Source organism: Halichoeres trimaculatus, unplaced genomic scaffold (assembly GCF_033239565.1).
Source record: "Halichoeres trimaculatus isolate MK-OKI-2021-1 unplaced genomic scaffold, fHalTri1.1 fHalTri1_scaffold_13, whole genome shotgun sequence".
Lineage (NCBI taxonomy): Eukaryota > Metazoa > Chordata > Actinopteri > Labriformes > Labridae > Halichoeres > Halichoeres trimaculatus.
The window spans coordinates 30,320,243-30,346,080 of record NW_027437191.1 but is presented as its reverse complement, the minus strand read 5'-3'; the positions used below and the strand labels follow the sequence as shown (position 1 = coordinate 30,346,080).

Genomic DNA, 25,838 nt, shown 5'->3' with positions numbered 1-25,838 from the left:
ATGAATTAATCTGATTTATTGAGTTGTTGGTGTTTTCTCTGAGGCAAATCCGTCCCTTCTTTTTATTACTTTTTATTTTTTCACAACATGAAGGCAATCATCAAAGTATGTTATGGCACAGATTTCAATTTTTATTTCATTTATTTATTCATAATAATAATAATAATAATAATAATAATAATAATAATAATAATAATAATAATAATAATAATAATAATTTTATTATTATTATTGATATTATTTTTATTATTATAATTATTTTATTTAATTAATTTATTTATTTATTCATTTTTTGGAACAGCTCCGAGGTATTTTTCTGGTTTCACCTCCAGGCACAGGAACAGAAACTACCAAAGAGTCAGAAGCTATTCAAAGCATTAGTGAGATTAGAGCAAGGAAAGATTGTTGCAGAGCTCTGGCTACAAAAAGAGGGAAACATGCAGAGAGATGGTATGTAGAGGGAGTTTGGAGCAACAGACGTTGATGTTTGACATCTCAGCTGTTCGCAGTTTTCTTGCCAGACTCACCACCAAGAGCTGAAAATGTTCATCTTCAGTTTCAAACATTAGAGGCTGAATTTAATCAGCTTTTAGAAAACTGTCATTTTTATTAGTTCAAGATTATACTACTCAGTCCACTTAAGATTTTTTAAATCTTGCATTGACATTAGATATTTTTTTCACTGTTGGTTATGTTGATGTAAGCCATTCATGTAGGCTCAGAAAACCAAAGATGAACCTCAGAGGTCAGACCAAGATCGCCCCCTGGAGGAGACTCTGGAAAAGGCACAAGAATAACTTTTCAGACAGAAATCCAGACAAAACTGAGCAGCTTTACTGTCTACATATAGGGAAATATGTCTTTATCAGCCTTTATACTTTTAATAATAAATAAAAATCTGTCTGTTTTCATGTGGATTGTTGATGAATTGTTAGTTTTGGAATAGCCAACATGATGACCAAGAAAATTTTAACACAAAAAAAAAAAGCTTACTTTTTTAATATATATTACAGTGGTATTGTAAGTCACTCCTGTAAAAATGATCAAAAAAGAGCAACAACTGTTTTTTTTTACAAATTATTATTTAATCTTTATTTAATGCAGAATCATCACAAACAAACTAAGATGCTGAAAAAATGACCTGCATACTACACTTGTTTTCAGATTTCAAAATAAAAGTCAGTAAATAGATTTATTTTTAAAACACTTATTGTACAAAAGAGTTTATTTACATCCTCTGGATACAAAAATGTGAATCAGACAAATTCCCAGCCTCAGCAGAGAAGCTTTTCATTTATCTTCTTGACGATCTTTGTCAGCTGGTTTTTGCCTGGACTGGACGACGCCACGATCTCTTCAATCTGCTCAATTCTGTAAATAAGAAAAAAATAGCAAATGTTACAGTTTGAAGCGTTTTCAGGAACTCTGGTAGATGAAAATGTTACCGTGGAAACAATACAAAGAGAAACTCACGTTGTGTTTCCGATCATGTTCCTGAAGCTCTGCACGTGAAGGACGCAGAGCTGGTTGGTCAAAGTGACGGAGAAGATCACCTCGAACTTGGAAAACGTCTTGAGACTGCTGAAGACGATGAGCACGCTGGAAGAAACAGGAAACAGAGATGTTAATTCTGCTGCTTCCTCAGTGTGGTGATAAGGTCTGCTGATCTTCAGGATCTTCTTGATTACAAATCTTAATAAAAGTGACAGATATTTTTCAGTTTTGATAAATTATTTAACTTCTGACTGGAAAAATGTTTGATATGTGGAAAAATAATAAAAGCCATGAGTGTTTTTTCATCAGGATGGAGTGCTTACCGAGTGTCCACACAGCTGATGTTGAGAATATTGAGCCTCACACTCCCCCACAGTTTGAGCAAACGCACCTCCTCTCCCAACAAACGACAGCGACTCACGACCAAACTTACGTCATGGAGCAGCTAGACACAGGAGGCACAAAATTTCAGCTTGTAATTTCAAAACTTTTATGGTAAGAATTGAATTTTATGATTTTTTTTTTCCAAATTAAGCTCAGTTAATTACCTTTGGCACATGTCTGCTGGTTGGATATTTCTTCACCCAGGAAGTTTCTCCATCGACGTACTGAGAGAGCAGTTTGTGAACCAGACAGGCGTGGTCCACGGACTTCTCACCTTGTTAGAAACAACATGCAGCAGCAGATTTTAGGAAAAAACTGAAAAATGTCCCTTGAGCAGTTAGAGGATAAAAAATAAAAATAAAAACAAAGGAAAGAATTATCCTACCATCGAGCTCAAGTGTGAACTTGATGTCCGATATTTTCCTCTCAGACTGATTTTCAGCATCACATCCTTCAGAAACAAATAAAGAAAAAAAAAACATCACTTACTGAAAACCTGACTTTCAAAACAAAAAGAAAAGGTAAAGAATTAATATAAAACAACAAATTAAAAACAAAATTTCAAAAAATCTGACAGGAGCCTGAAAACTTATCCTTGTGTGTACCGTTGGATTTGTGGTAGTCCAGCCGTAGGTGGAAGGTGTCGTATAGAAAAGTGTAAACTGTGCAGTCGTCCTTCTTCTCTCCAAACCTCCATTCAGTAATCCTGATGTAAGAAATGAGTGTGAGATAAAGTGTTTCCTGTTTTTTTCATGTGGCTAAAAAAGCACCATGGGTGAAATGAAAACTGACATGTTGAGCACAGAGATGCGTCTCTCCAGGTTCCTCGTCTCTGACTTCAGTCTCTTGATTTTATTTAAATTCTGTGTTTTCTGCATCTCGAGCTCAGATGTTTGTCTGTGAAAGAAACAAACAGAAAAATGTATAAAAAGGATATTTCTGAATGCACAGAAGCCAAGCATTAAACTCCATGTGTGACCTTGTCTGCCTCTTCATTTCTTACCTCTCTGTATCTGCAACGGCCTCTGTGACTTTCTGCAGCTCTGTGAGTAAAAAAAGGAGAAAAATCCACTTTGTGTTTCATTTGAAGAACAAAAAGTTAAAGTTAAAGTCTTAAAAGTCAGAACTAACCTTCCTGGCATGATTTCAGACTTGGTCTGTCTTCTGAGCCTTTTTCTTCAACTTCAGCGAGTTCTACAAGAAGGAAAACAACAAGCGTTAGTTATAGCATCATCACAGACACAACCATTTATAGTTCAGTTTGGCACAACTTTACTCTTCCAAGGGACCAATCTGACAGCAACACTGCCTCAGCTGCGCAACAGTCGCGAACTCTCATTCCACACTGAGACTAGTACGCACAACAGCATGCAGAGAGCAGTCAGACATCATGGCATTATCGTTTTTCTTGTCAAGTGCTCTGTGGCATTTTTCAAAATAAAAAGCACAAAAGAATTACCTGCTATGTGCTCCATGGTAGAAATTTAAGTAGGCCTATGAACATTTAGGAAATGAGATGGGGTTCTGCCCATAAAAGTTTCTTTCCACAGAGGGTAACTAAGTAAAGTAAGGAACTACTTTTTCAAGAAGTAACGTGTAACGAGCAAACACTAGTTTTTAAAAGTAACTTCCCCATTAATAGGGCCGATTATAACCTGTCACCGATTAATGAACACCAGCCAAAGTGTAGCTGATTCATTAAATTAATTAAGCTGTGTGTGTGTGTGTTATAAGCTGTGACTTTGCAAAACAATGTAACTCTACACTGTAGTGCTCCATGACAAAAACACACTGTTAAGACACGCCAAGGAGAGCATTCAAGGTTTTTTTTACGTAATTTCTAGAGTGTGTAACAATGTTTAACATCGTGTTAGTAGCACGTTTATGAAATAAGTTAAGATGTATGCAACAGTAAATTCACCCGTCCACCATTATCTAATGTAAGGCTATAATACAGCGTTTTAACGTCGTCAAAGTTGCTCATTGTTTGTTTAAAGTTTGACTTATTTATTTACTATTGTGTTTACAGCTTGTTCTTTTTTATCATTGGTTTACATGACAGTTCTTATGTTGACAGTTTTATAATTAAAGTTCCTTGTTTTAATTTAATAGTGCTCTGTCTCTGTCTTGAATCATATGGGAATTATAATAATACGTATTTATATACAGTATATATTCTGTGTATATCAATGAATTTATTATATATATTAGACAATATATCGGATACTGGCTTTTTTTTTTGCCCCTAGTATCGGTATCCGTATCTGCCCCAAAAATCCCATTTCAGTTGGGCTCTATCCCCAACACTGATTGTCAGGGGTGCTAACTCGTCACAGGTAAAAAATGGAGACAACCCCCCCATGAATAATAAGAATAACGGAATCATTCTCCATTTTCTTTAACAAAATTTGATCATTTAATCTTTCTTTTATTCATTTTTAACTCTAAACTGTACTGTGTTTTGTTCTTGCTCAGTTTGCCCCACCCCCACACACAGTAATTTATGTGTAAGCTACTGTAGCCCCAGTTATTTTCAGGAGTGTAAAAAAGTGCTCCTGAACACATCATCTGCATGCTGCCAGCTGGAGATTTGCATCTGTGCCAAGTTTCAAGAGAACTCTGACTCTGTGCTTTTTCCTCTGACAAAACATAAAATAAGCGGCCATCACAGGTGCATTTTATATAAGTCTTACCGAAAGTGAAACCAATTATAGTCATCGCCCCGAGCACCTTTTAAACGTCACTTTGTTGAAAGTGACTGTCCCCCCACTTTTCAAAACAAAGTCATGAGGATGCAACGACAGCATAAAAAAAAAAACAGATGAGAAAAAAGAAGCTTTCATGTCAGGCAAACAAGCTTGGAAATATCTTGCCAGAAAGTGAATTAGAAAATAATTTTTTTGCAGATTTACATGGATCAAAGAAATGACCTATTCTGGATTCAAAACTGCAAATTTCACTGAAAGATGACGAGTTTCCTACCTGATTATGATCTGACGTACCTGTTTCTAATTCATGAATACATTCATCCAAACTTTCCATCATCTTGTTTGCTTCCTCGATCCTTCCTCTCAACTTCTGTTGCTCCTCCTAAGAAAGGACACGTTAATAACTTCAACTTACTCACAGAAACTGGTCTGGATGGAGCTGTGTGTGTGTGTGGGGAAGCTCTTACCAGGTCAGCCTGCACAATCTGTGAGTACAGGACCTCCTTCATTTCATGTGACCGGACTTTGCTCGTCTTCCTGAAGAAATGGTTTCGTTCTTTGAGTTTTGCACCGAAAGTTTTGAGCTGTGAAAAAAAAAACACAGTCAAGGCAATGAGATGTTACAAAAACAATGGCGTCATTAATTTAAAAGACTTATTAACAAAAAGTATCTTTGAACTACCTCTTTCTCTGATAAATTTCTCATTTCTTCCCACAAAGCTCTGTTAACGATCCTCAAAGGCTTCTCCAGGTCCTGCATTCGCCCCTTCAGCCTGGACAGAGTAAAGTTGTCAACATTTAGACACATTCTTCAACACCTTTAACAAAAATTCACCAATGTTTAGAAAAGCTGTGTTCGTACCCTTCCACCTTCTCTGTAAGGCTCCGAACATCTGATTCATACACCATCTGTTTGGGACGGCCGATGTGTCGGTCTTTCAGTAAATCCATCGGTGTGCAATCAGAGTCAGACATCAGCTGGAAAACAAAACAAAAAGTCACGTCACTGAATGTTGTTGTCCTTTTTTCATACTTTTATTCAACGTCACTTAATTACAATCAACTCACTCTGCCAGGGTTGACACTTTGCCGAGGAGTATGGATGACAAAGTCGATGCTGAAGAGTTTGAAAAACTCCAGCACTGTTATGGTGCCGTCATCAAATTTCTGCAAGCAAAATATTGAAAGGAGAAAATGATTGGCTTTAATATCAGGATGGCTGTAACTTTCTAAGAATGTGCTTTTGAAACATGTAGAAACGTACCGCTTGTACGTCACTGGCGTATTCTTCAAGCTGGGATTCAAACAGGCTGTGTTTGAAAGCTACAAAATAAGAACAATTAATCATCTGACGTCTTAATATGCTCAGTGAAATCAAAAAGTTCTGAAGTGTGTGATTGTCAGAGGTAGTTAGTGATAGAAAAGGACTCACTTGATTCAAAAGTAGCTTCACATCTGCTGCCCGTGTGACTGATGTTGGAGTAATCTGTGTTCTGTGTACTCGTGATGGGAGCTGTGGCAAAGTTACCATCACACTCAAGAGGCGATTCTCCCTCTGCAGGAGACAGGAACACCTGAAAGGCAAGGAAATCAAGAATGAAGAAACACACTTCAAAACTCCACCTCTGAAACGAATGGATGATGTCATTAAAACTACATTTATAGCAGGGGTCTGCAACCTTTACTTTCATAGGAGCCATTTTGCCTCAGCACAGCTAAATTAAAGTTCTTCAGGAGCCACAAAATCAACTTTATTTTCACAATTAACTCAGAGTGTATTACAGTTATTTCATGGGAAAATCTAGTGATTAATCATCTAAAAGAAAAGTTGTTCAGATTTATAAAATTGTACATGTCTGAGTTTTTAATTTAAATAAATTAGCTAAATTTTTAATTTTTAAAATAATATATATATATATATATATATATATATATATATATATATATTCTCATTTATTTATTTCAAACATTTTCAAAAAATCAAATAAAAAATCTAAATGTCAAAAATTGACAAAAATAAAAAACAACAAAATGTCAAAAACTTGCAAAAAATTAAACAAAAAAATTGAAATTTCAAAAAATGACAAAAATACAAAAAAAATTCAAACAATTTGCAAAATATAAAAAAAATAAATGAATTAAGTCAAAACTTGACAAAAATAAATAACAAAATTTCAAAAATTTGCAAAAATATATGAAAGAATGAAATTTCAAAATTAAAAAGAAAATGAAACATTTCACATTAAAAAAATGTCCTTTTTCATTTTTGATTTTCAGAATACTTTTATGATGTGATGTTAACCGATTATTCACTGAACACATCTTTTTTTTTTTTGTTCTTTGCTTATATTGCGACACATATCAAGCATGTATATAAAGCTAGCAGTTAAATAGAGCCAGCCACACAGAATTAAAATCTGTATTTTCTTCAAAATTTGTCTTTTTGTAGATGTAGTTATCTTCCCAGGGCTGTAAAACCTGAGGTTAGCCACAGGTGCATGGAAAGTTGGTGTACTGTTGATGTTGTAGGAGGTGAAGTAGAGCAGTGGCAGGCTTTATTGACAGATTGGATGAAGATTTGGTTTATCAAAATGTTAAGTGGTGATTTTATTCAGTGTCAATGTCTTTAAAAAATTAAAATTCTTTACTTCACAAATATTTTTTAAATCTACAAGGAGCCACTGCAAAGGGGTCAAAGAGCTGCAGGTTGCAGACCCATGATCTATAGCTTATACAATGTAGGGAGGAGCTCATTAGGAAACATGCATGCTTCTTATGAACACATGACTAACTGCTTACCTCTGCTGTGTACAAAGCAGGTAGATGTGTAGAGCCCAGACCACAAAATAAGACTTCATAGTAATCTTAATTTGACCTACCGCATCCACCTCAGTGGATCCTTTCATCCTCTTCTCGTCCTCCTCCAGACTGTTTTTCTCCTCCAAAGGCCTCTTTCTCCCACACACAGCACTCATGAAGTCTTCTTCAAATAAGTCACCCTCCAAAGGCTCCTCCATGTGGATCTTCTCAGGAGGACTGAGCAGTCTGCTGGTTTTCTGAGGGGTCCTCGTGTTGATTGTTTCTGTCTCGTCTTCGAGGCTCCCGAGCTCTTCATCATTAATGTCGCTCACGTCAGCATCAAAGTTGTTCAGTTGGTTTGTAACATTCAAAGGCATCGTCCTCGTGTGGTCCCCGGCAGAGATCACCTTCTTCTGATCTTCTGGTCTGGGTCTTTGGGGGAGTTTTGCCTCAAACGTGCTGACGGAGAGTCTCGAGAGGAGTTGTCTGGTCTTCAGGTTGTAAGGAGTTGTAGTGATGGGAGAAAAGGGAGGATCTTCTAGGGTTTGATTCTGAGCTTCAGTATTTTCATTTGGGTTTGTTGAACTGGTTTCAGGTTCAGGCTCTGTGACAGGCGGGGTTGGTGCTCTGTCTTTTGGGCTTCTGTCTCCGCTGTGTGCCGTGAAGTCTTCCATGGTATCAGGAGCTGTATTTATCATGTGGCTCAGGCGTCGTATTTTGGTGTGCAGGTCAGCTAAACTCATCCGACGAGACTTCCGTGACTGCGCTGCATCTGCGTCATGGTCGACGGCGGGTGGTGAACTCTCATTTTTTTGAGTCGAGGAGAGAGTTTGAAGTCTCGGTTCAGATTCTTTCCATGTGTCGCTTTCATTTGAGTCAACAGACTCTGGACGGTTTGTGATTTTGTCACCGTGAGAGACGGATGTTTCTTGTGCTTCGTGATTCTGTGACATCGCCTCTGTTTTCCTGAAATGGTCCGATTTAGGGTTCCTGTCCTGTGTGGACGTCAGGATTTTAGGGTTTTCATCTGTAAACGTTTGTCCCAGTATTTGTCCCGTTTGAGCCTTGGTGATGTCCATAGTTACGTCTTCTGTCATGGTTTTATTGACCGCTTTCTCAGACGAAACAAAGGCTGATGCTTCAGTTCCTACGTCATTTATCTGTGAAAGTTGGTCATGTAAGCCAGTTGAGTCTGCAGCTCCTTGAACTGATGCCTTGGTGATGCTGGAATAAGCAAAGGGGCCACTTTTTCTCGCCAGGGATTTTCCCAATCCTATATCCAAGCTGTGAGCTGTGAAGGATTTGGTTTTACGTTGATGTCTAGGCTCAATTTCTCTCCTCTTCTCAGACAAAGGAAAATCTTTGTCTGGAGTGGATAAAATGTTGGATTCTTGATGTGAAAGATTGGACTCTGAATTGCTCGCGATGTTTACAGTAAGACATTGGGTGACTTCCATGGCGGCATCATCTGCAGAAAACCTCAGCGTTTTCTCCCCACCAGGAGGTGAAACGTCCGTCATCTGTTGCGACTTTGGTTCGACACTGGCGGCGATGTTTACGGTGAGGCTTTTTGTCACATCCATGGCTGCATCATCTGCACTGAACCTCACTGTCCTCTCTCCATAAGCAGACCCAAAGCCCATTTTTTCCTGTTGTGGTTCTGAGCTAGCTGCAATGTTTACAGTAAAGCTTCTTGTTTCATCCATAGCTGCATCATCTGCAGAAAACCTCAGCGTTTTCTCCCCACCAAGAGGCAAAACGTCCACCATCTGATGTGACTTTGGTAGGACACTGGCGGCGATGTTTGAGGTGAGGCTTCTTGTTAAATCCATGTCTGCGTCGTCTGCAGTAAACCTCACAGTCTTCTCTCCACAGACCGGTAAACAGTCCTCATTCTGGAGTGGTTGTTGGACAAAGTTAGTGATGTTCACAGTGTGGCTTCTTGTCACATCCATGGCTGCGTCATCGGCAGAAAATCTAAGTGTTCTGTCTCTGCGGTCATCTTCTGAATCACACTGGACCTGGAGAAGATGTTTTTAAAACAGATTTTCAAATGGTGGAGTACATATTATGGTTACAACTTTTCACTATGCTAGTTCAATTATCCTTCAAAAAAAAAGTACAGTTCCCACTTCCAAGGAATAACTTATCATTAAAAAAAAAGGCGAAGCAACACTACTTAGAGTTGGATTACATCTTTAGAAGAACTACTTAGTGTTTTATGTGATGCATTTTTTTGCTCAAACTGTGGAAAGGAACAGAAACTGCACATTGGGTTGGGTTGCTACAAACTCTAATTCGTTTGCTGGAATTTTGCAATGTCCAGTTTTATCAAACTTTTCTTCTGCAGACCTCAGCGGAAAGGAAGTTTGATGAAAGTTAAAGGTTGTGCACAGGATAACCAAGCGCTTGAGGCTGGCTCCAGAAGTACCAGAAGTCACAAACACGCCAAGCCAATCATTTCCAATATGGCTGCGATAGCTGATCTGCTTCAAAAATCTGTTTCAGAAGCAGACGGGTGACATTGGGGAGACTACGTCCATTAGTGATACAGTCTATGAGGATAACTTAAGAGATACAGAGCTTGGCCCAAATGCACGTCATGTCCTTACAGGCCTTTGCACACTGAGTCAGTTTTCTTCTGCCAAAACGTGGGCATGTTAAAAAAAAAAAATTAGATCCCATGTTCTGTCAATCATGCTTGCACACTTAATCTGAAACCGTTGACCGTCTTTTTTTTTGGAAGAGGCTAAATTTTTTGCAATTTTGCCCTGCTCATTTCCTGGGAAGTTTGACTATTCAGAGACGCCGTAGGCTGCTTGCAACATCACGTTTTCACACGTTTCTGACATATTTTCTCTACACATTTTGAGCAATGTTTAGAAGAGAAATGAAGACTTCAGGATCAATTGCTTGATCACTGCTTGATGATTCCATTTTTCTCATACTACACATTTTCTCAAATAATACAAAATAAACGCATCGTAGACAGTGTGCAAGGTGTCTGTGCATGGCGTTATTTTTTCGGATTGCAGATCCAAAAAAATGTATCTGAAAAAAACAGACTCAGTGTGCAGAGACCTTTAGACATAGTGTACTGTTTGAACAGCCCATTTGACCATAGCATTAGCTGCATGCATGGCTGAAAAAAACAAATAATTACACCATGAAAGTGAGGCAGGTGTAGAGAGTCACGTGTGGGGAACTTCCCCAGAAAACCTTTAGGTTTGAACTGTGCATGCAGCATGTGTACTCTGCATAAACAGTGATAAAATTGCAAAATGTTGTCTCCTAAATCTTCTCAACTTCTCAAAAGGATTTATTTGATCCCTAAATATCCTTTCTCTTCACATACTTTGTCTTAAATGGTAACGCATGAATACAACCTGCACCATCTTTAAAACAGCCTCACAAATCCATTTATCCTGCTGTTAGGACCCATAATGGTGGTTTGTCCTCTGTTAAATGTAACGCTCTGTTGGGGCGCTAACCTGGCTCATGCAAACTGCTGAGTCATTCTTTTTTTTTGGCTGTTCAAGTTCAGCAATGAGTTCGTTTACAAATAACTGGTTAGTAAAATGTGTATCCACAAATGAACATATCAGGGATCAATGTTGAGGGTGAGCAGTTACGGTTTGCAGACTCACCTGTTGTCTTTGCTGCTTTGTCCTCAAAGAAGCAGTCAATGAGGAGCCCAAACCTGGATATAGATGTGGAAAATAGGAGAGAAACACTGAAATACAAAGATGTACAAAAAAGACGGCGTTCTTCTACCTTAATGAATCAAGGCTTTTACAAATTTTGTTTTCTTTACCTTTCCGGTCTAATGATCCTCCACTGTGCTGCAGCTGTAAACTCAATCCTCTTCTCTTCAGAGCAGAAGTATCTGTTTTCTGTGTTTCTACAATGCGTCCTGTCTGAGCTTCAGTCATGTCCATGCTAACATCCACTTCTCCTCTATTAACACTCATGTTTACATCACTTTCTGGACGGAGTTTTGCTCCTTTGTATCCACTTCCTGGCACATCACACGCCACAGGTGGAACTGAACCCAGAATTTCATCACTTGCGATATTCACAGTGAGGCACTGGGTCATATCCATTGCTGCATCGTTTGCAGTGAACCTCACTGTTTTCTCTCCGTATTGCGGTAAAAAGTCTGTGTGTTGCTGCTGCTCTAGTTGAGCTGCAATGTTCACAGTGTGACTTTGTGTCATATCCATAGCTGCGTCGTTTGCAGTGAACCTGACTGTTTTCTCTCCAAAAGCAGGAAAGCAGTCCAGGTTTTGTTTTGACTGGAAGTCACTGACGATGTTCACGGTGTGGCTTCTTGTCTCGTCCATGGCAGCATCATCTGCAGAAAACCTCACTGTCCTTTCTCTCTGGTCGTCTTCAGACTCAAATTTGGCCTGTGGAAGAAAACAGAAACAGAAAGTTACAAGAAAAAAAAATACATAAGTCATTTGTAAGTTGTTTATTGTGGTGTGCAGTGCAAGAAGGCGATGGATGATTCACCTGATTTCTTTGAACTTTTGACTTTAGAGATGACTTCAAGGGAGTTTCTTGGCCTAATGAACAGAGAGTAAAGTAAGAAATACTTTAGAAAAACAATCTGAGTCATGAAGTGTAACGTGCAGACACACTTTTATCTCCAGTTTCATGATGCACTTTTCTTTTTAGTTAGTTTTCAGACCTGGATTATCTCCATGTTGAGTTTTCCATACCTGCACTTTTCCATGATCCTTGATCCTGACTGGTTTTCTGTCCTGACGTTATCTCTGCTCTTTTGTCACCGTTTGGGTTCGTCTTTTTAGAGGGGAAAAGAAACGGAAACAGGTCATCTGAGCCAGGAGGACTGCTCCGTGCTCCGGTCACATCCACATTAACATCCTTTTCTGGACGGACTGCATCCCCTTTTAACCCCTCTCCAAAGCTCCTGGGAGTCACTGCAGCGGGAGGAATCCTTCTGGCGTTTGCAGGATTACCACCTGGGCCGCTGACTTTGGAGAGACCAGCAAGGAAGTTCTTAAATTCCAAATCCACACCGTGTGCTGAGGAGCTCTCGGTTTTCCTCCTCTGAGTTGGAGCTTTGTCTGTTTCTTTGCTGGTTGGAGGCACATCTGAGGTTTTGTTTGGAGGGGGAAATGAATCACTGGAGATGTGCACAGTGTGACTCTGAGTCATGTCCATGAAGTCATCACCTGCAGTGAACCTGATGGTTTTATCTCTGTTTTCATCTTTTGTGTCAGCTTTGATCTAAGGGAGAAAAAAAAGAAATTATTTATTACAGGATATGCTAAAGTTGTGTACTGACTTTAGCTAGCATTTAAAGTAGGGATGCATGATAATATCTGCACGTTATCTGTATATTAGCTTAAAAATAAAATATGGGATATCGGCCAACACTCCAAATTCTGAGGCTATGATAAACCGATAAAATAATGTGCTAAAGCTGCACATATTTTTTTTCAATTTTTGGGGGGTTTTGTTTGCACAGTTTAAATTGAGTAGTCTCATATTTGGCTCCTGTTGTAAGTTAAACTTGAATTTAAGCAGCAGTCTGTAAGGTACATGTATCTGGCTCATTTAGGCACATTTACCAAAGTAAACCATATTATTCAATTTGGGTTTAACTGCCGTACAGTTGCACTTTTCATATTCTGCCTATGAACAGAGGTTGTTTTTTTAGGCGCCGCCCTGTTGGCTATGGCTGCCTTTTAGAATAGAATAGAACTTTATTTGCCATTGCAACAGGTGCAATGAAATTGCGAAGGTCTAAAAAGGAGATGTGTTTCTGTTGTTGGGGTTAAACTGTGGAGTAATGCAAATATGACCTTAAAACTTGTTATTCACGTTATACTTTTAGAAAATGATTCGTAAAGTTATTTTTGGAAATGATACGTGTTGATAATGTGATGATGTTGATTTTCTCCAATACCTGTTTTTTGGTAGCTTAATTTTGTTAAAAATGTAGACTAGGCCTAGATGAGCATCCTGCTTCTGCCTATGCTTTTTCAGTCAGTACTTAACAGAAGAACTTTGAGGATTTTTTTTTTTTTAATTTGGTTTGTTTAAAATGTCTTTTTTGTAAAAAACAATGTATTGTGTATTAATACTGAAAAAAATCTTACTACTGCTACAACTAGGTTATCTTTACTGACTGTCAGTTGTGAAACTGGTCAAATCTGCTCTGGTTGTGGGTAATGTTATGATTTTCTCAAGAAAAGCATCATCCAGCTTTTGAGTAGGATTCCTCTTTTGATTTATTAAACCAACTGTCATACACAAATGAACAGTTTCAGGTATATATTATTCTTATTTTGCACAAGAGACTAATATTACATAAAAAATGTAATAAGAGTATGCACCACAATACAATATGCTACTTCCAATACAGAAGAGGGTTGATCATCTCTGCAATTATGTGCCGAGAAAAAATATCGGTATCGATATTGGCAAAAATATCCAATATCCTGCATCCCCAATTCAAAGCGCTCCATACATCACAAATTTTGTGGAAATAGGTCAAGTAAACCTAATGATGAACTCACCTGGTGTCGTGGCAGAGAAGCAGGCAGGAAAGTCTTTTGTAAATGTGGCACATCTAAAAGTAAAAGTGGAATTGTTAGAGAATAAACTTAAAACTATGTTTATTCACAGTTCTGAGTCAGAGTTTTTCATACCTTTGGAGCTGGATGGCAGCGTTCTCCTGCTCTGCTGTTTGTTCATCTCAGCTGTCTGCGACTCTTTCCCAGCATTTTGTGAGTACATTTCTTGAGAAGGAAAAAGAAACTGAAAGGGATTATCATCGTTGTCACTGAAAGCCTGAATGCGACCTGTCTGAGCCTCTGTCATATCCATGCTCACGTCGTCGTCTGGAAAGAGCGCAAGCGAAGCATTCATCGTCTTCTCAAACACATCTGGAACAAAAGACGGAGCCTGATTCTCTTTATCCAAACCAGCTTGTTGTGTTTGGAGCTGGGAAAAGGAGTTGTTTGTAACTCGAGAAGATGCTCCAGGAGGAAGTGATGTTCTGGGAACGACGGGGTTAACACTTGAGCGGCTCGGCTGAGAGAGACTTGCGAAGAAGCTTTCAAATTCAGGATCCAAAGGCAGCCCTAATGAGGCTGTGTTTTTCTTCTCTGCTCTTAAATCCATGTTCCTGCTGCCGGGCAGGGCTGCTGACCCACTTGGCGTGTTTATGGTCTTATCCATGGATCCACCATCTGCGGTGAACATCACCATTTTCTCTCCTCCAGTGGGTAAAATGTGATAGTTATGCAAGGGGATGTCTTCAAGTACGTCTGCTTCACTGGCAATGTTTATTGTTTGACAGTGGGTCATGTCCATTGATGCATCTTCTGTGGAAAACAACATTGTTTTCTCTCCAAAGTCAAACTCGGCATCAGAGTTCGTCTGAAAGAGATAAACTGGGTTACGCTAATGAAGAGTTTCTCAGTCAGTGTTCTTACAGATTCTGAGCCTATTACAAAGTGTCATTAAGAAATTTTGATAAAGAAAGGTATAAAATAAATGTAAATAGATTAAATTCATTAAATATCCATGCAAAAAAGTTTCTTACCATGTCCTTTTGTTGAAAGGCATGTAGAGGAGCTTTCAACAGGGTTTCCATTCCTGAGTTCAAAGACATAAATTTCATAACAGCGTTCTTTTGACACATATTTCAAGAAGCTGTTAGTGTTAATAAGAAATAAAGAAAACAAATAAATAATTAAAAACCATACCAGTAATTTGCTGAATCCCATTTTCTGTGACTGCAAACTGGACGCTTCTATTACAAACAAACAACACTCAAATTATGACACAACATCAGCTAGCTTCATGAAGTTGTAAGTTTAAAATCATCACATGGAATTGTCAATTAAACAAGTGGAATTTAAGAACCACTTTACCTGTTTTGAGTGTCTGCAGCTGCTGTTGAAGAATGAAAGGAAACTGTAACAATGTTGCTTGAAATGTATACAAAATACAAAAAAAAACACGCACTGGCACAAACTTCTACTCACTTGCTGTCGTTAACTCTTGTAAAGGACTTCGAGCAGGAGAGACATTTTTAGCATCCCTGTGAGAATAAAACACAAGTTAGGTTGATTCAACAGCATCTGGAAATAAATTTCCTGTCTTTTGTAGTTTCTTACTTTGAAAACAGCAGAACATCATTTGCAGGGGCAAAACTGACTCTTCGGGAGTTTCTTTTATCAACTGGTTTGGCACACTCCACCTTTGAGAAATAGAAAAAACATATACATAAGTCCAAATATAATGGCAATAGCTCATAACTTTTAAGAAATTCAGGTTTGGTTGTCACTTTCGTCATTCAAACACTGCTGATATAAAAAAAAAAAAAGAATTCAACCAGGTGATATATTTACCACATTTTCCTGTTGTTCTGGGTCTGGTAACATGATTGATTTCCGTGGTGCCTTTAAAATCTGTAAATGATAAATAGCAAACAATGAGGCTCAGGCAATAACAGCTCGCACAGAAAGGAAAATATAGCATAAACCATATCAATAAAACAAAATGTGTTGTACTGACTGAAGAAATACGCCGTTTGGAGGGTCCACTGCTCCCCCTGAAACATGGCAGAATTTTATACACTTAAAACAAATGTAACATCATCCTGACATGAATGCCTATATATAACACAGCTGTCACTTACTCATTTCTGAAAGGATCTAAAGGCTCCATTATTCAAACTACAAAGAAACGCAAACAGTGGTTAATACAATACACCAGACTGCAGCAAATAAAAACATACATTTTCATAAGGAAATGTGCAAATTAGACGTAAATGTAGTAAAAATTCTATGAATATCAGGTTGACTTCGAATTTTATAAATCATATGCTGTTGTACTGTGCGTCAATTATAAAGCTGTTTAAACGACTCAATAAACTACGTCTTAAATCCGGGCTCTTTCTTGGGCAACGACAAAGAGCTCAACTCTAAGTGGATACAAATTTCTTTTGACAACTAACTCGCCTTTTTCAGTCTAAAAAATACATGTCACTCAGTTTTACTGCTTAATAAATATACTAGAGTAGCTTATGGGTGGTGACAATGTACTGAGAGTAGTTTTTAACGTCTCTTTGACGCTTATGCTCGCGTGCCATTCGCATGACGGTTAGGACGAGAACTGTATTTTGAAAAGATACCATAAAGCATACCTTTGAGTTGCTTCGAGTTAATTCCTCCCGTATTACACGTACAAGCCGTTAAAACTCGTATTTTATCTTAAACAGTTTTCATATTGTTAAAGTCAACGAGCAGCGGAGCTAACGTTTTGAGTTTTGAATTTAGCCGCCTCCACGCATGCGCATTGCGGACAACCTTATTTGAGTGGGACAATTTTCGGTTTATCTGCTCATTTCGGTTAGTTCAATAAAGTAAAGTAAAAACGCTTAGTTTTTTTTTTAACACATTCAGTATTGATTTAACAAGAAAAATAGATATTTCTAAGCGTTATAACAGCGAAAACTGTTTTTATTTATACAGGAAGTTGCGTATCGTGCCGGAACTGGCTTCGGAGGGCGGGACGTTATTTGAATTCCCAAATCTGACTGTTGACATAACTCACAGCTAAAGTGTCCTAAAAGGTAAGGATTTACTTAAACATTTGTTGAAGGATGACATTCTATGTCGCATCTATAAATAATGCTTGCCGTACGTTAGCCTCTTTTTGTTCTGTGCCTTCAGAGTTTGGAAATATGTGCCTGTTCCCAAAATCCGCAACGTTTCATGCTCCTCTTAGACAGACATTACTATGTAGTATGATCTGAATATAAAATCTTTTTACCGGCTTTAATTAGAATATATGTGGAGAAACGTCTGTTTTTATAAATAACATCTGAATACCTGGTTCCATAATAGTACAGGATAGACTAGTTGTGGTCACCAGGGAAATCATTATCTACAGTTAAAGGACTAATGATGTTGCTATGTTTCCACACAGGTGCCATGTCTTCAAAAATACCAAGAGGTGTGCATGATTTTTGAGCCTTTTTGGTGACTTCACTTTGTACTGTGGATGTATCCTGCTGCTAATAATACTTAAAAAATGTGTTTGTTTTCCAGGGATGCATCAACCTACAGAAATGAAGAAAGTTGGTCATAAAGTCGAAATTAAAGATACAGCAAATGCAGCCCAAAAAGATGGTGTCCTTAAACCCCAGAAAGAAAACATGCAGAGGTAAGAAAAAAAAACTCTTTGGTCTCATCCAGAAAAAAAAGGGCTACTACTACAGTCAAGATTGTAGGGAAAAAAGGGGAACATTGATATTTTGCTTTTCATCCTTATAAGCAGCTTTAAATTTAGCATCTTAATCCGTTTGTACTTGCCAAGATTTCCCTTTTTTAAATTATTTTTTTTAAATATCTTTCAGAAAAAATGTTGCTCTCAAGCCTCACAAAGGGTAAGTCATATATTTTCATTGTAATTACAATAATCACAATAATACTAATAAAGTTCATTTAGCACATGTCAAATCAGCGTTACAGTGTTTGAATGAAGGAAATAAGACACAATGTTTAATATTTTCTGCTTTTTCTTTCTTTTTTTTTGTTCCTCAACTTTTTGTTGCATCTTTCCAGGGTCTCCACCAGGTATGGGCAACAGGCAGAGCTTAAGGAGCAGAATCAGCATTTGATTGCTTCCAATGAAGAGCTGCAGAAAAGCCTTGAAGAGACACAGGTAAAGAAGAGAGGATTGTTTATAAAAAAAAAAAAACTAAATAAAAAACTTGTATTATTACTTAGTACTCAAGTTGCTATGTCATTCAAGCTCTTGTTTATTTCAGCAAAGAGTAGCTGAGCTGGAGCTACAGTGTAACGACCTTGAAAAGGAGAATGCTCGAGTAGAGAAAAACCTGAAGGACTGTCATGTGCTCTTAGTCGCTGCCAAAATCGATCCTGGTAAGTGTGCATCTGTAACTTTCTAAAAGTTTTCTTTTATAGGTTGCTTAATAGAAAATAAGAAAGTCTCATTCACTCACAGTTCTAGGAGAAAGAGTTGGAGAAGCTGCACGACAACATGAAGATCAGAGAAAAGAAGTTAAGGTATAATAGATAAATTCCTTTATTTGACACATACTTGAAACTTAAAATACAGGAGCATATACTAACAACTCAAATAACTTCAGACTTGACCAAAAAAGTAAACATGCATTTAAAAGTTAAAATAAAATAAAATGTAACTGAAAATGAACAACATATTTAATCTATTTATCTATCACACTCAGTTCCCTCTTGTAAAAATGTCTGTACTTATATTTCAGAGCATTTCCACTGACCTGCTGCAGGAGCTGAAAGCTTTTGGGGACATGGCAACCCAGCAACGAGCTCAACTAGAGGTGAGACAAACTCACAGAAACTCTTTTTGCATTCATCTACAGGTAATTCTTCTGTTCACTGCTGTTAATTCATACGACTCTGGATTGTGTTTTACTTTCAGGAAATCCAAACAACAATAACAGATCTCACCAAAGCTCGGGAACACATGACACAAGAAAGGCAGAACTTTTCCCTGGAGGCTGCTGAGATGGAACAAGCTCTGAGGGAGGCTGAAGCCCTCTTGTTGTAAAAGTGTAAAAACGTTTTCTCAATTCAAAAAGACTGAAATAAATGTGTGTAATATTTCTGTTTGTTCAACGTTGGTGTGCGTGAAATGAAATAAAAGTGTTTTTATATTTAACCACCTTTCTTCCTCTTTGTATTATAGTATTATAATAATAAACCATATAAGACATGGATGTTGGACCCATGAAAGCCTGGATCAAAAGTGTTTTGGGTCTGAATAGCTTTTTTTTATCAGCAAACACTATAGAGTCAAGCAGTTCTGATATGGCCTCCGATGACGATGGGCTCTGTAAGTCCAAATCAGAAACAAATGGGTGATGTGATAAAGACTACTTCCATATTCGTATCTCTTTTTCCCCTACTAAGATACTGGCTTTAAGTGAGGGTTTTTTTTTCTGAATTTCCATTTTAAAGTTCAGTCGTGTTAAGTTAAAATGTGAATCTATATGAATCCCATGTAAAGGCTATAGTCTCCAAAGTGGACTACCTTGGTTAAGTTCCCATTGTGTGGCCACTTTACAGCACATTCTTCCCTTCAGTCTCTTTTCAGTGCCTTACTTCAATTAAAGTCTAATGTTTCAATAAAGGTTTGAAAGTCCAAAAGTGGAGTTATAAGACAGAAAAGTTGATTGTTACTATAAAAAAACACACCTTAAACTTAACAGCATGACACTATCATCATTTTCTGATCCTTATGAAAACCTAAAAAACTTAACCCCTTTCTGCCTAGAATAACTTACAATAATATAAATTAATTGTTTTTGCATTAAAGATAGATAGATAGATAGATAGATAGATAGATAGATAGATAGATAGATAGATAGATAGATGGATAGATAGATAGATAGATAGATAGATAGATAGATAGATAGATAGATAGATAGATAGATAGATAGATAGATAGATAGATATGATAATTTCACCCTCTACCCTTTATCCACCAATATATTGGGACCATAGACAGTATATCGAGTGGACAGCGTGGCTTTCGCCATTTACCATTGTACAGTTTTGAAGCCGAACACAAAAATGAAACAAATATAATTAGTATTTTTTTTCTTTCGAGAGTCTAATCACTTCTTGACTCTACCTCCCGACATATTTTACAATCCCTGAAAAAAATACACAAGAATGGCAGCTGTCAGTCATTGTTAAACGTAACGTAAAACCTTGTTTTTAACCTTGTATAACTAATGAAAACTTTTCAGAGAAAGGAGGACCTGAAAACAAGGCAGCTAAATGATAGCTTCAAATCACCACAGCAATTGGACGAGAGAAAAATTTCTACGAGGTGCATTAATTTTTTAAAGTTTGACCACAGCCCATCTGGAATGACTAGGGAGATGGATTTTTTGGACCTATACTGCAGCCAGCCACCAGGGGGAGCAGTTTTTGTAGCAAATTAAACATTCTTGTTTACTTAAAAGGAAATATGTATACATTGAAAAACGTGTGTTGCATAATATGGCATCCTATATATTCTAGTAACAGCCCATCCTTGTGTTTGTTGGCAGTCTGTTTCTAACTGTCCATTCCCTCTTCATCTCTCTTTAATCCTCAGGTTGCCATGGAGTTATCTTTTGGCAGGCAGGCTCCTGTAGGGGTTCTCACTGCCGTCCTGTGTGCTTAAGGTGCTGTTTGTGCCATCAGGACCACTCCTGCCACTGCTAATGTCTCCTACCTGGCTGGTGTTGTAGTAGTAGATGAACAAGAACAATCCTGAAATGGAAAGGAAGAAACAAACAAAGCCATTAGATGTGAGATATTTTTAGCTTATCTCTATGAAGATAAGCTATCAAGAAGTTCAACTTCAAAAACACTTTTTTTTGGTCGATACCTTGGAAAGAATTGAGGATGGTAAAGATGTAGTACGATGGGATCAGGAGGGGGCCGTATGCAAAAAAGACGAACCCCCATGTGATACCCAGCATGCAACACAGTCCCAGGATGGTCATTATATTTCTGCTGTTTTGTGTGTTGCCTGCTTGGGTTCTCTTAAGATGAAAGAGCTTGGTCAGTATGACGATGAAGGTGGTGAAGGTGAAGAGGAAAACCACAGCGTAGTATCCTATGTTGACAATGTGGTGGACGTTTCTGTCTGTTATCCAACACCTTGGAACAAAGAGACGGTGTCAGTAAGAGGTAGGAAAAATGTCTCTGCTAAACTAGTCTGAAGCTAGCAGTGTAAGACCTATGTTTGGTGTTTTTGTAGCGCCCCCTGCTGAAATTCTAAGCTCTGATCATTTGATGACTCACATGGCCACGTTGTCCTCAGGGTTGTTGGTGTAGATGACTTGTTCACCATACTTTCCTGTGGCGAGCAGGACAATCCCAACTACACAAGGTAGAGCTGGAAATACAACAAAAATGCAGCTGGTTGGCAGACATCTTCTACACGATTGGCTCAAGCAGAAAACGATAATAACGACATACTCACCCCAGCTGATGATGCAGATTTTGAGAATGTAGTGCCTGATTACCACTTGGCCCCCTGAGTGCAGCTGCAGGCAGAAGTGGAAGGCCTGCACGGCAAACCAGGTGAATGTAGCTAACAGGAAGTAGTGCATGACGGCCGCCATGGCTGCACATCCAACAGAGCTCTTCAGCCTCGCCACATAGTGGTTGATGAGGAAAGTGAAGTCGAGCAGGAACATGGACGACACAAGGTGGATGAGGATCTTTGTTGGTGTAGAAGCCTTTGTTTTCCTGCGAGCGGAGAGTATTTAAATCATGTAAATACTTTGTATTTGTTGCTTATGACTTCAATATTGCTAATACACAAAAAAAAATAAAAAAGCTCTGAGGAGGATCTGTTTTAATTGGACTCCCTCGCCACCTTCTGGCCCGGAGTCTCCGCACACTGTTGTAAGTTACTTTTAGCGAGGCGTCTGTTATGGAATTAAATAGGGATCGGATCAAAACAAATTTTCTTTGTCCAAGAAAACTTTTTACTGGATACAAGAGTGATTCTACAATTAGGAGAATATTTCAGGTATACAAAAGTGTGAAAAAATTATGTGCTTTTTTTGTTTCATATCCTGTTTAATTGCAAATGTTTAAGCTCTGATGAGTTCTTAAATATTTCAGTAACAAAAAAAAATTGGAGCATGATTTTGTCAACCATGTTATGGATGAAAGTTGTGACTATTTTTTCAACATAAATCCATATTATGCTGAATTTAGAGTTATTCAACATTTCTATATCAGACTACGCTCCTTGGAAATGTCCCTCATCATTTATATCACAGTTTAAACAGAATTTAAAAGAATTATGACACAAAAATCACAGTAACACAGTTGACATTTCCTACATTTTTGGCTCTTGTACTAACTGCAGACCTTGGACATGGCACCACCTGACCTCCATCACCTCATATTTCTGCTCCTTTTCTTCACAGTTTGGTCTTTATAACATTTATCGTAAGAACAGCAGAAAATGTTGGTGACACAGTTGATGATCAATTAATGCGCCCCATGTACAGACATTCATTCTGATGAAATAGTGATGAGGAGGAGTTAAAACATGCAACACTGTCTTTAAGGTTCCCATCAAAAAGGATGTGGCTTTAATTGATTTAAGTCATGTGACTTTGGAGCAAACCATTGCTGATTTATAGGGGGGTTTTTTTCAACAGGTAACACGGTTGACGGTGATTTCTGGGAAACACACAAAATGAATTATTTTATCCATATAAATTATTAAATAATTTTTCAAACTCCATTGTCATGTTTTAATACTTATTTTAAACAAATAATGTTGAAAATAATAAACACAAACATGAATTCTAGTGTTGATTTTGAAGAGCAGACTTAACATTTGAGAAATCAGACAGCACAAAACCTGCAAATTCCTACATATGATTTGCTTTTTTTTTTGCTAAATAAATGATGAAACCGTTTCACTTTCTGTATTGAATAGAAATGAAATATCAGTCAAATGACTCGCTGTAAAATTGGTCATAAAATTGGTATACCCCATGGACATGAAATGTGCCCCTAATTATAGAATCACTTACAACACACAGAGATAAGGTTTTTTTCAGTACAGTTACGAAGCAATACAGTTTTAAAACGTGACATCAAGCCAACGTTGTGGTAGCCGGCTATATGTAGTGCTATCGGCAGCCCAGTGCTGCCATAATAAAGCTATGACTGTAAATCAGTGTCAAAAACAAGCATGTCTGGACATGTGCATCACTTCTAAGTGTCCTTGGGAAACACTTTTGTTGTGTTGTGGTGTATTTCCAGCACTTTTTTTTTTATGTGTTGTGGTCTTTGCAGAGCGTTTTCTAAATGCTCCGCACGTGTTGTCAAATTGATAATTTTTTCTTACTTTGCTGGTGTTTTGTCTGTTTGTTTCTTAAGTTGCTGCGCTGTGAGCTCTCAGGGCCACCGTACATATATCTAAAAGGGAGACTTTTGCAGGATCACTTGGAAACTCCTCACAGCCCCTTTTAATTGGTTATAGTTACATAATAAATGACATAAAAACAAGATTTTCTTCACTTTTTGGTCTTATATGTTGTTTAAATGCAGTTTTTATTTTGTGTAAGCATGATAGTTTTGTCTGTATGAGTTCTACATCAACATCACACAATGATGGGTCTTTCCAACAGTCTCATTTCCCTACTGCTAATGTTGTGTCATTATATCTCTATCACGGTATTTGTTTCTGTTCCTGGCAAGCTTATTTACATACCCACCACAGCAACACCAGGATTTGGTTTGCATACTTAGTGTTACACACGAAAGACAACCCAGAAAAATGTTTGTTGGATAAAGTGCTTACTCTAAATGTCCCTGAGAATTTATGAAGCATGACTTTTGTAATGTTTGATTCAAGTTGCATGAAATCGAACAATATCTTCAGAGTTCTCGTTAAAAGAAACATCTTACAGAGGAATCAAGAAAAGTCGTGTCGTAGTCACCTGAAAAGGAAGTGTCTGAAGAGGATAACGCCGAGGAACAACATGGACACACTACAGCCGACTTGTGTGATGATGGTGAGGCTTTTCAAGTCTGAACTCGTCATAGTTTCATTCAGGGAAGGCTGCAAAAAAAAAAAAAGTTTAATATTTTGAGGAAATGTCTTAAAGTAGTTTGAAAGCACAGAGGATAATCTGCAATAAAATCAGGTTACATTTGTCATCAAGACGGCAAAGAATGTCAAGTGGGAACAGAGGCATGTGATGTTTGTTCCATTTATCAGAGTCTGACATCCGTCATCAGTCCACTTCGGTCGGCTTCCTGGAAGAGAAGCACAACAAGACGTCAGTGGTTTAGAGTGGAGTCATAAGTAATATGTTCAGGTGCTTCGTAAGATCTGGGAAAGATTAATGGAGGGAACAATTAATTTAAAGTTTGAGACACAAGACCACTTATCTTGAACTGGGCCTGCTTAAAGAGGGGGTATCGTGCTTTTTTGTGAGGCTTCATACTGTCTATATAGTTCTCCTGTAGTAACTTTACATACTTTACTGATCAAAAAAAGAAGATTTTCAGAAAACCATCATGTCAGATTGTGTTTGAAAAAAAAGGGGGAAAAAACGATAGCTTCTGTCTCTTTAAGGGTCTTCGCTCCACAAACCCCCTTCACTCTGATTGGCCAGCCCTCAGGAGGCCTGTCAAATGCAGATCTAGATGACTGATGCCTGTAACATAAACATGTCATGAACCAAACAGACTATGATTTCTCTTCTGCATTCGACAATAAAGCTTTTTTTTTTAAAAATCTCAAATTTGGTGCAAACACCTCAAAAGTAATATGTCCAAGTACTTTATAAGATCTGGGAAAGGTTTGATTATTTTAATGTTTGAGACACAAGGCAACATTTTTCAGACCACTTATCTTGAATTGGATTGGCTTAAAGAGGGGGTATTGTGGGTTTTTTTTTTTAAGGCTTCATATTGTCTCCACTGTTTTCCTGTAGTTACTTCAAATAATTTGCTGCTCCAAAAAAGGTTTTCACAAAACCCTTATTTTAGCCTTCGTTTGGAAAAAAAAAAAAGTAGCTACTGTCTCTTTAAAGATCACTGCTCCACAAACCCCCTTCACTCTGATTGGCCAGCCCTCAGGACGCCATTTAAATACAGACCTAGATAATTGATGCCTCTAATATTAACAGGTCATGAACCAGACATATTGTAATTTCTGTTCAACATTTGACAATGTAGCTTTTTGAATTTTTTTCAAAGTTGGAGCAAACACCTCAAAAGTAATATTTCCAAGTACGTTGTTAGATCTGGAAAAGGTTGAAGTATTTTAATTTTAATGTTTGAGACACAAGACAACTTTTTCAGACCACTTATCTTGAACTGGACATGCTTAAAGAGGGGGTTATGTGTTTTTTTTGGAAAGCTTCATACTGTCTTAACTGTTTTCCTGTAGTTACTTTAAATAATTTACTGCTCAAAAAAGATTCCAGAAAACCCTCATTTCAACCTTTGTTGGAAAAAAGAAAAAGAAAAAACAGTAGCTACTTTCTCTTTAAAGGTCACTGCTCCATATACCCCCTTCGCTCTGATTGGCCAGACCTAGATAACTGATGCCTCTGGTATAAACAGGTCATGAACCAGACATATTATGATATCAGAGCTATATTTGATAATGTAGCTTTTAGAAAATTTTCTCAAGTTTGGTGTTAATGCCTTTAAAGTAATACGCCTAAATACTTAGTCAGATTTGGGAAAGGTTGAATTAGTTTAATGTTTGAGACACAAGACAACATTTCTCCGACCACTTATCTTGAATTGGGCCTGCTTAAAGAGGGGGTAGTGTGCTTTTTTGGAAAGCTTCATATTGTCTCCACTGTTTTCCTGTGGTAACTTTATATAAGTTACTGCTCAAAAAAAGTTT

The 25,838-nt window shown here is 37.8% G+C and overlaps 2 protein-coding genes across 3 annotated transcripts; one reads left to right on the top strand and one right to left on the bottom strand.

Annotated features, from left to right (window-relative positions):
* Positions 1-1,146: 1,146 nt before the first annotated feature.
* Positions 1,147-16,725, bottom strand: knl1 (kinetochore scaffold 1). 2 transcript variants are annotated; one of them, XM_074685711.1, is made up of 32 exons: positions 16,576-16,725; positions 16,069-16,105; positions 15,945-15,981; positions 15,779-15,838; positions 15,545-15,627; positions 15,413-15,468; positions 15,299-15,320; positions 15,131-15,177; positions 14,968-15,020; positions 14,069-14,801; positions 13,937-13,989; positions 12,110-12,641; positions 11,901-11,953; positions 11,200-11,794; positions 11,033-11,085; positions 7,466-9,406; positions 6,019-6,160; positions 5,851-5,909; positions 5,655-5,753; positions 5,449-5,564; positions 5,269-5,359; positions 5,054-5,170; positions 4,881-4,968; positions 3,010-3,072; positions 2,882-2,921; positions 2,671-2,775; positions 2,484-2,584; positions 2,264-2,329; positions 2,043-2,152; positions 1,818-1,939; positions 1,474-1,599; positions 1,147-1,371 (listed from the first exon to the last, which is right to left on the bottom strand). In XM_074685711.1, exons 2-32 carry the CDS (start codon positions 16,095-16,097, stop codon positions 1,275-1,277), a joined length of 5,889 nt encoding a protein of 1,962 aa, XP_074541812.1. In that variant the 5' UTR covers positions 16,098-16,105; positions 16,576-16,725; the 3' UTR covers positions 1,147-1,274. The 2 variants fall into 2 exon arrangements, with proteins under 2 accessions (XP_074541812.1, XP_074541813.1); XM_074685712.1 differs by having other exon boundaries at positions 15,299-15,317.
* A 182-nt stretch (positions 16,726-16,907) lies between these two features.
* On the top strand, positions 16,908-19,085 carry knstrn (kinetochore localized astrin (SPAG5) binding protein). The gene is made up of 9 exons (XM_074685604.1): positions 16,908-17,004; positions 17,361-17,387; positions 17,483-17,597; positions 17,791-17,820; positions 17,999-18,098; positions 18,205-18,319; positions 18,402-18,463; positions 18,682-18,756; positions 18,858-19,085. The coding sequence occupies exons 2-9, from the start codon at positions 17,366-17,368 to the stop codon at positions 18,984-18,986; spliced, it is 648 nt and encodes a 215-aa protein (XP_074541705.1). The 5' UTR covers positions 16,908-17,004; positions 17,361-17,365; the 3' UTR covers positions 18,987-19,085.
* Positions 19,086-25,838: the final 6,753 nt, after the last annotated feature.

Coding starts and splice junctions, on each gene's coding strand:
- knstrn (XM_074685604.1), top strand. CDS start 17,366: ATGTCTTCAAAAATACCAAGAG. Junction 17,388..17,482: donor GTCTTCAAAAATACCAAGAG/GTGTGCATGATT, acceptor TTTGTTTTCCAG/GGATGCATCAACCTACAGAA. Junction 18,320..18,401: donor CGCTGCCAAAATCGATCCTG/GTAAGTGTGCAT, acceptor ATTCACTCACAG/TTCTAGGAGAAAGAGTTGGA.
- knl1 (XM_074685711.1), bottom strand. CDS start 16,097: ATGGAGCCTTTAGATCCTTTCAGAAATGA. Junction 15,321..15,412: donor ACAAGAGTTAACGACAGCAA/GTGAGTAGAAGT, acceptor ATTCTTCAACAG/CAGCTGCAGACACTCAAAAC. Junction 13,990..14,068: donor GCTGCCATCCAGCTCCAAAG/GTATGAAAAACT, acceptor TTTTACTTTTAG/ATGTGCCACATTTACAAAAG.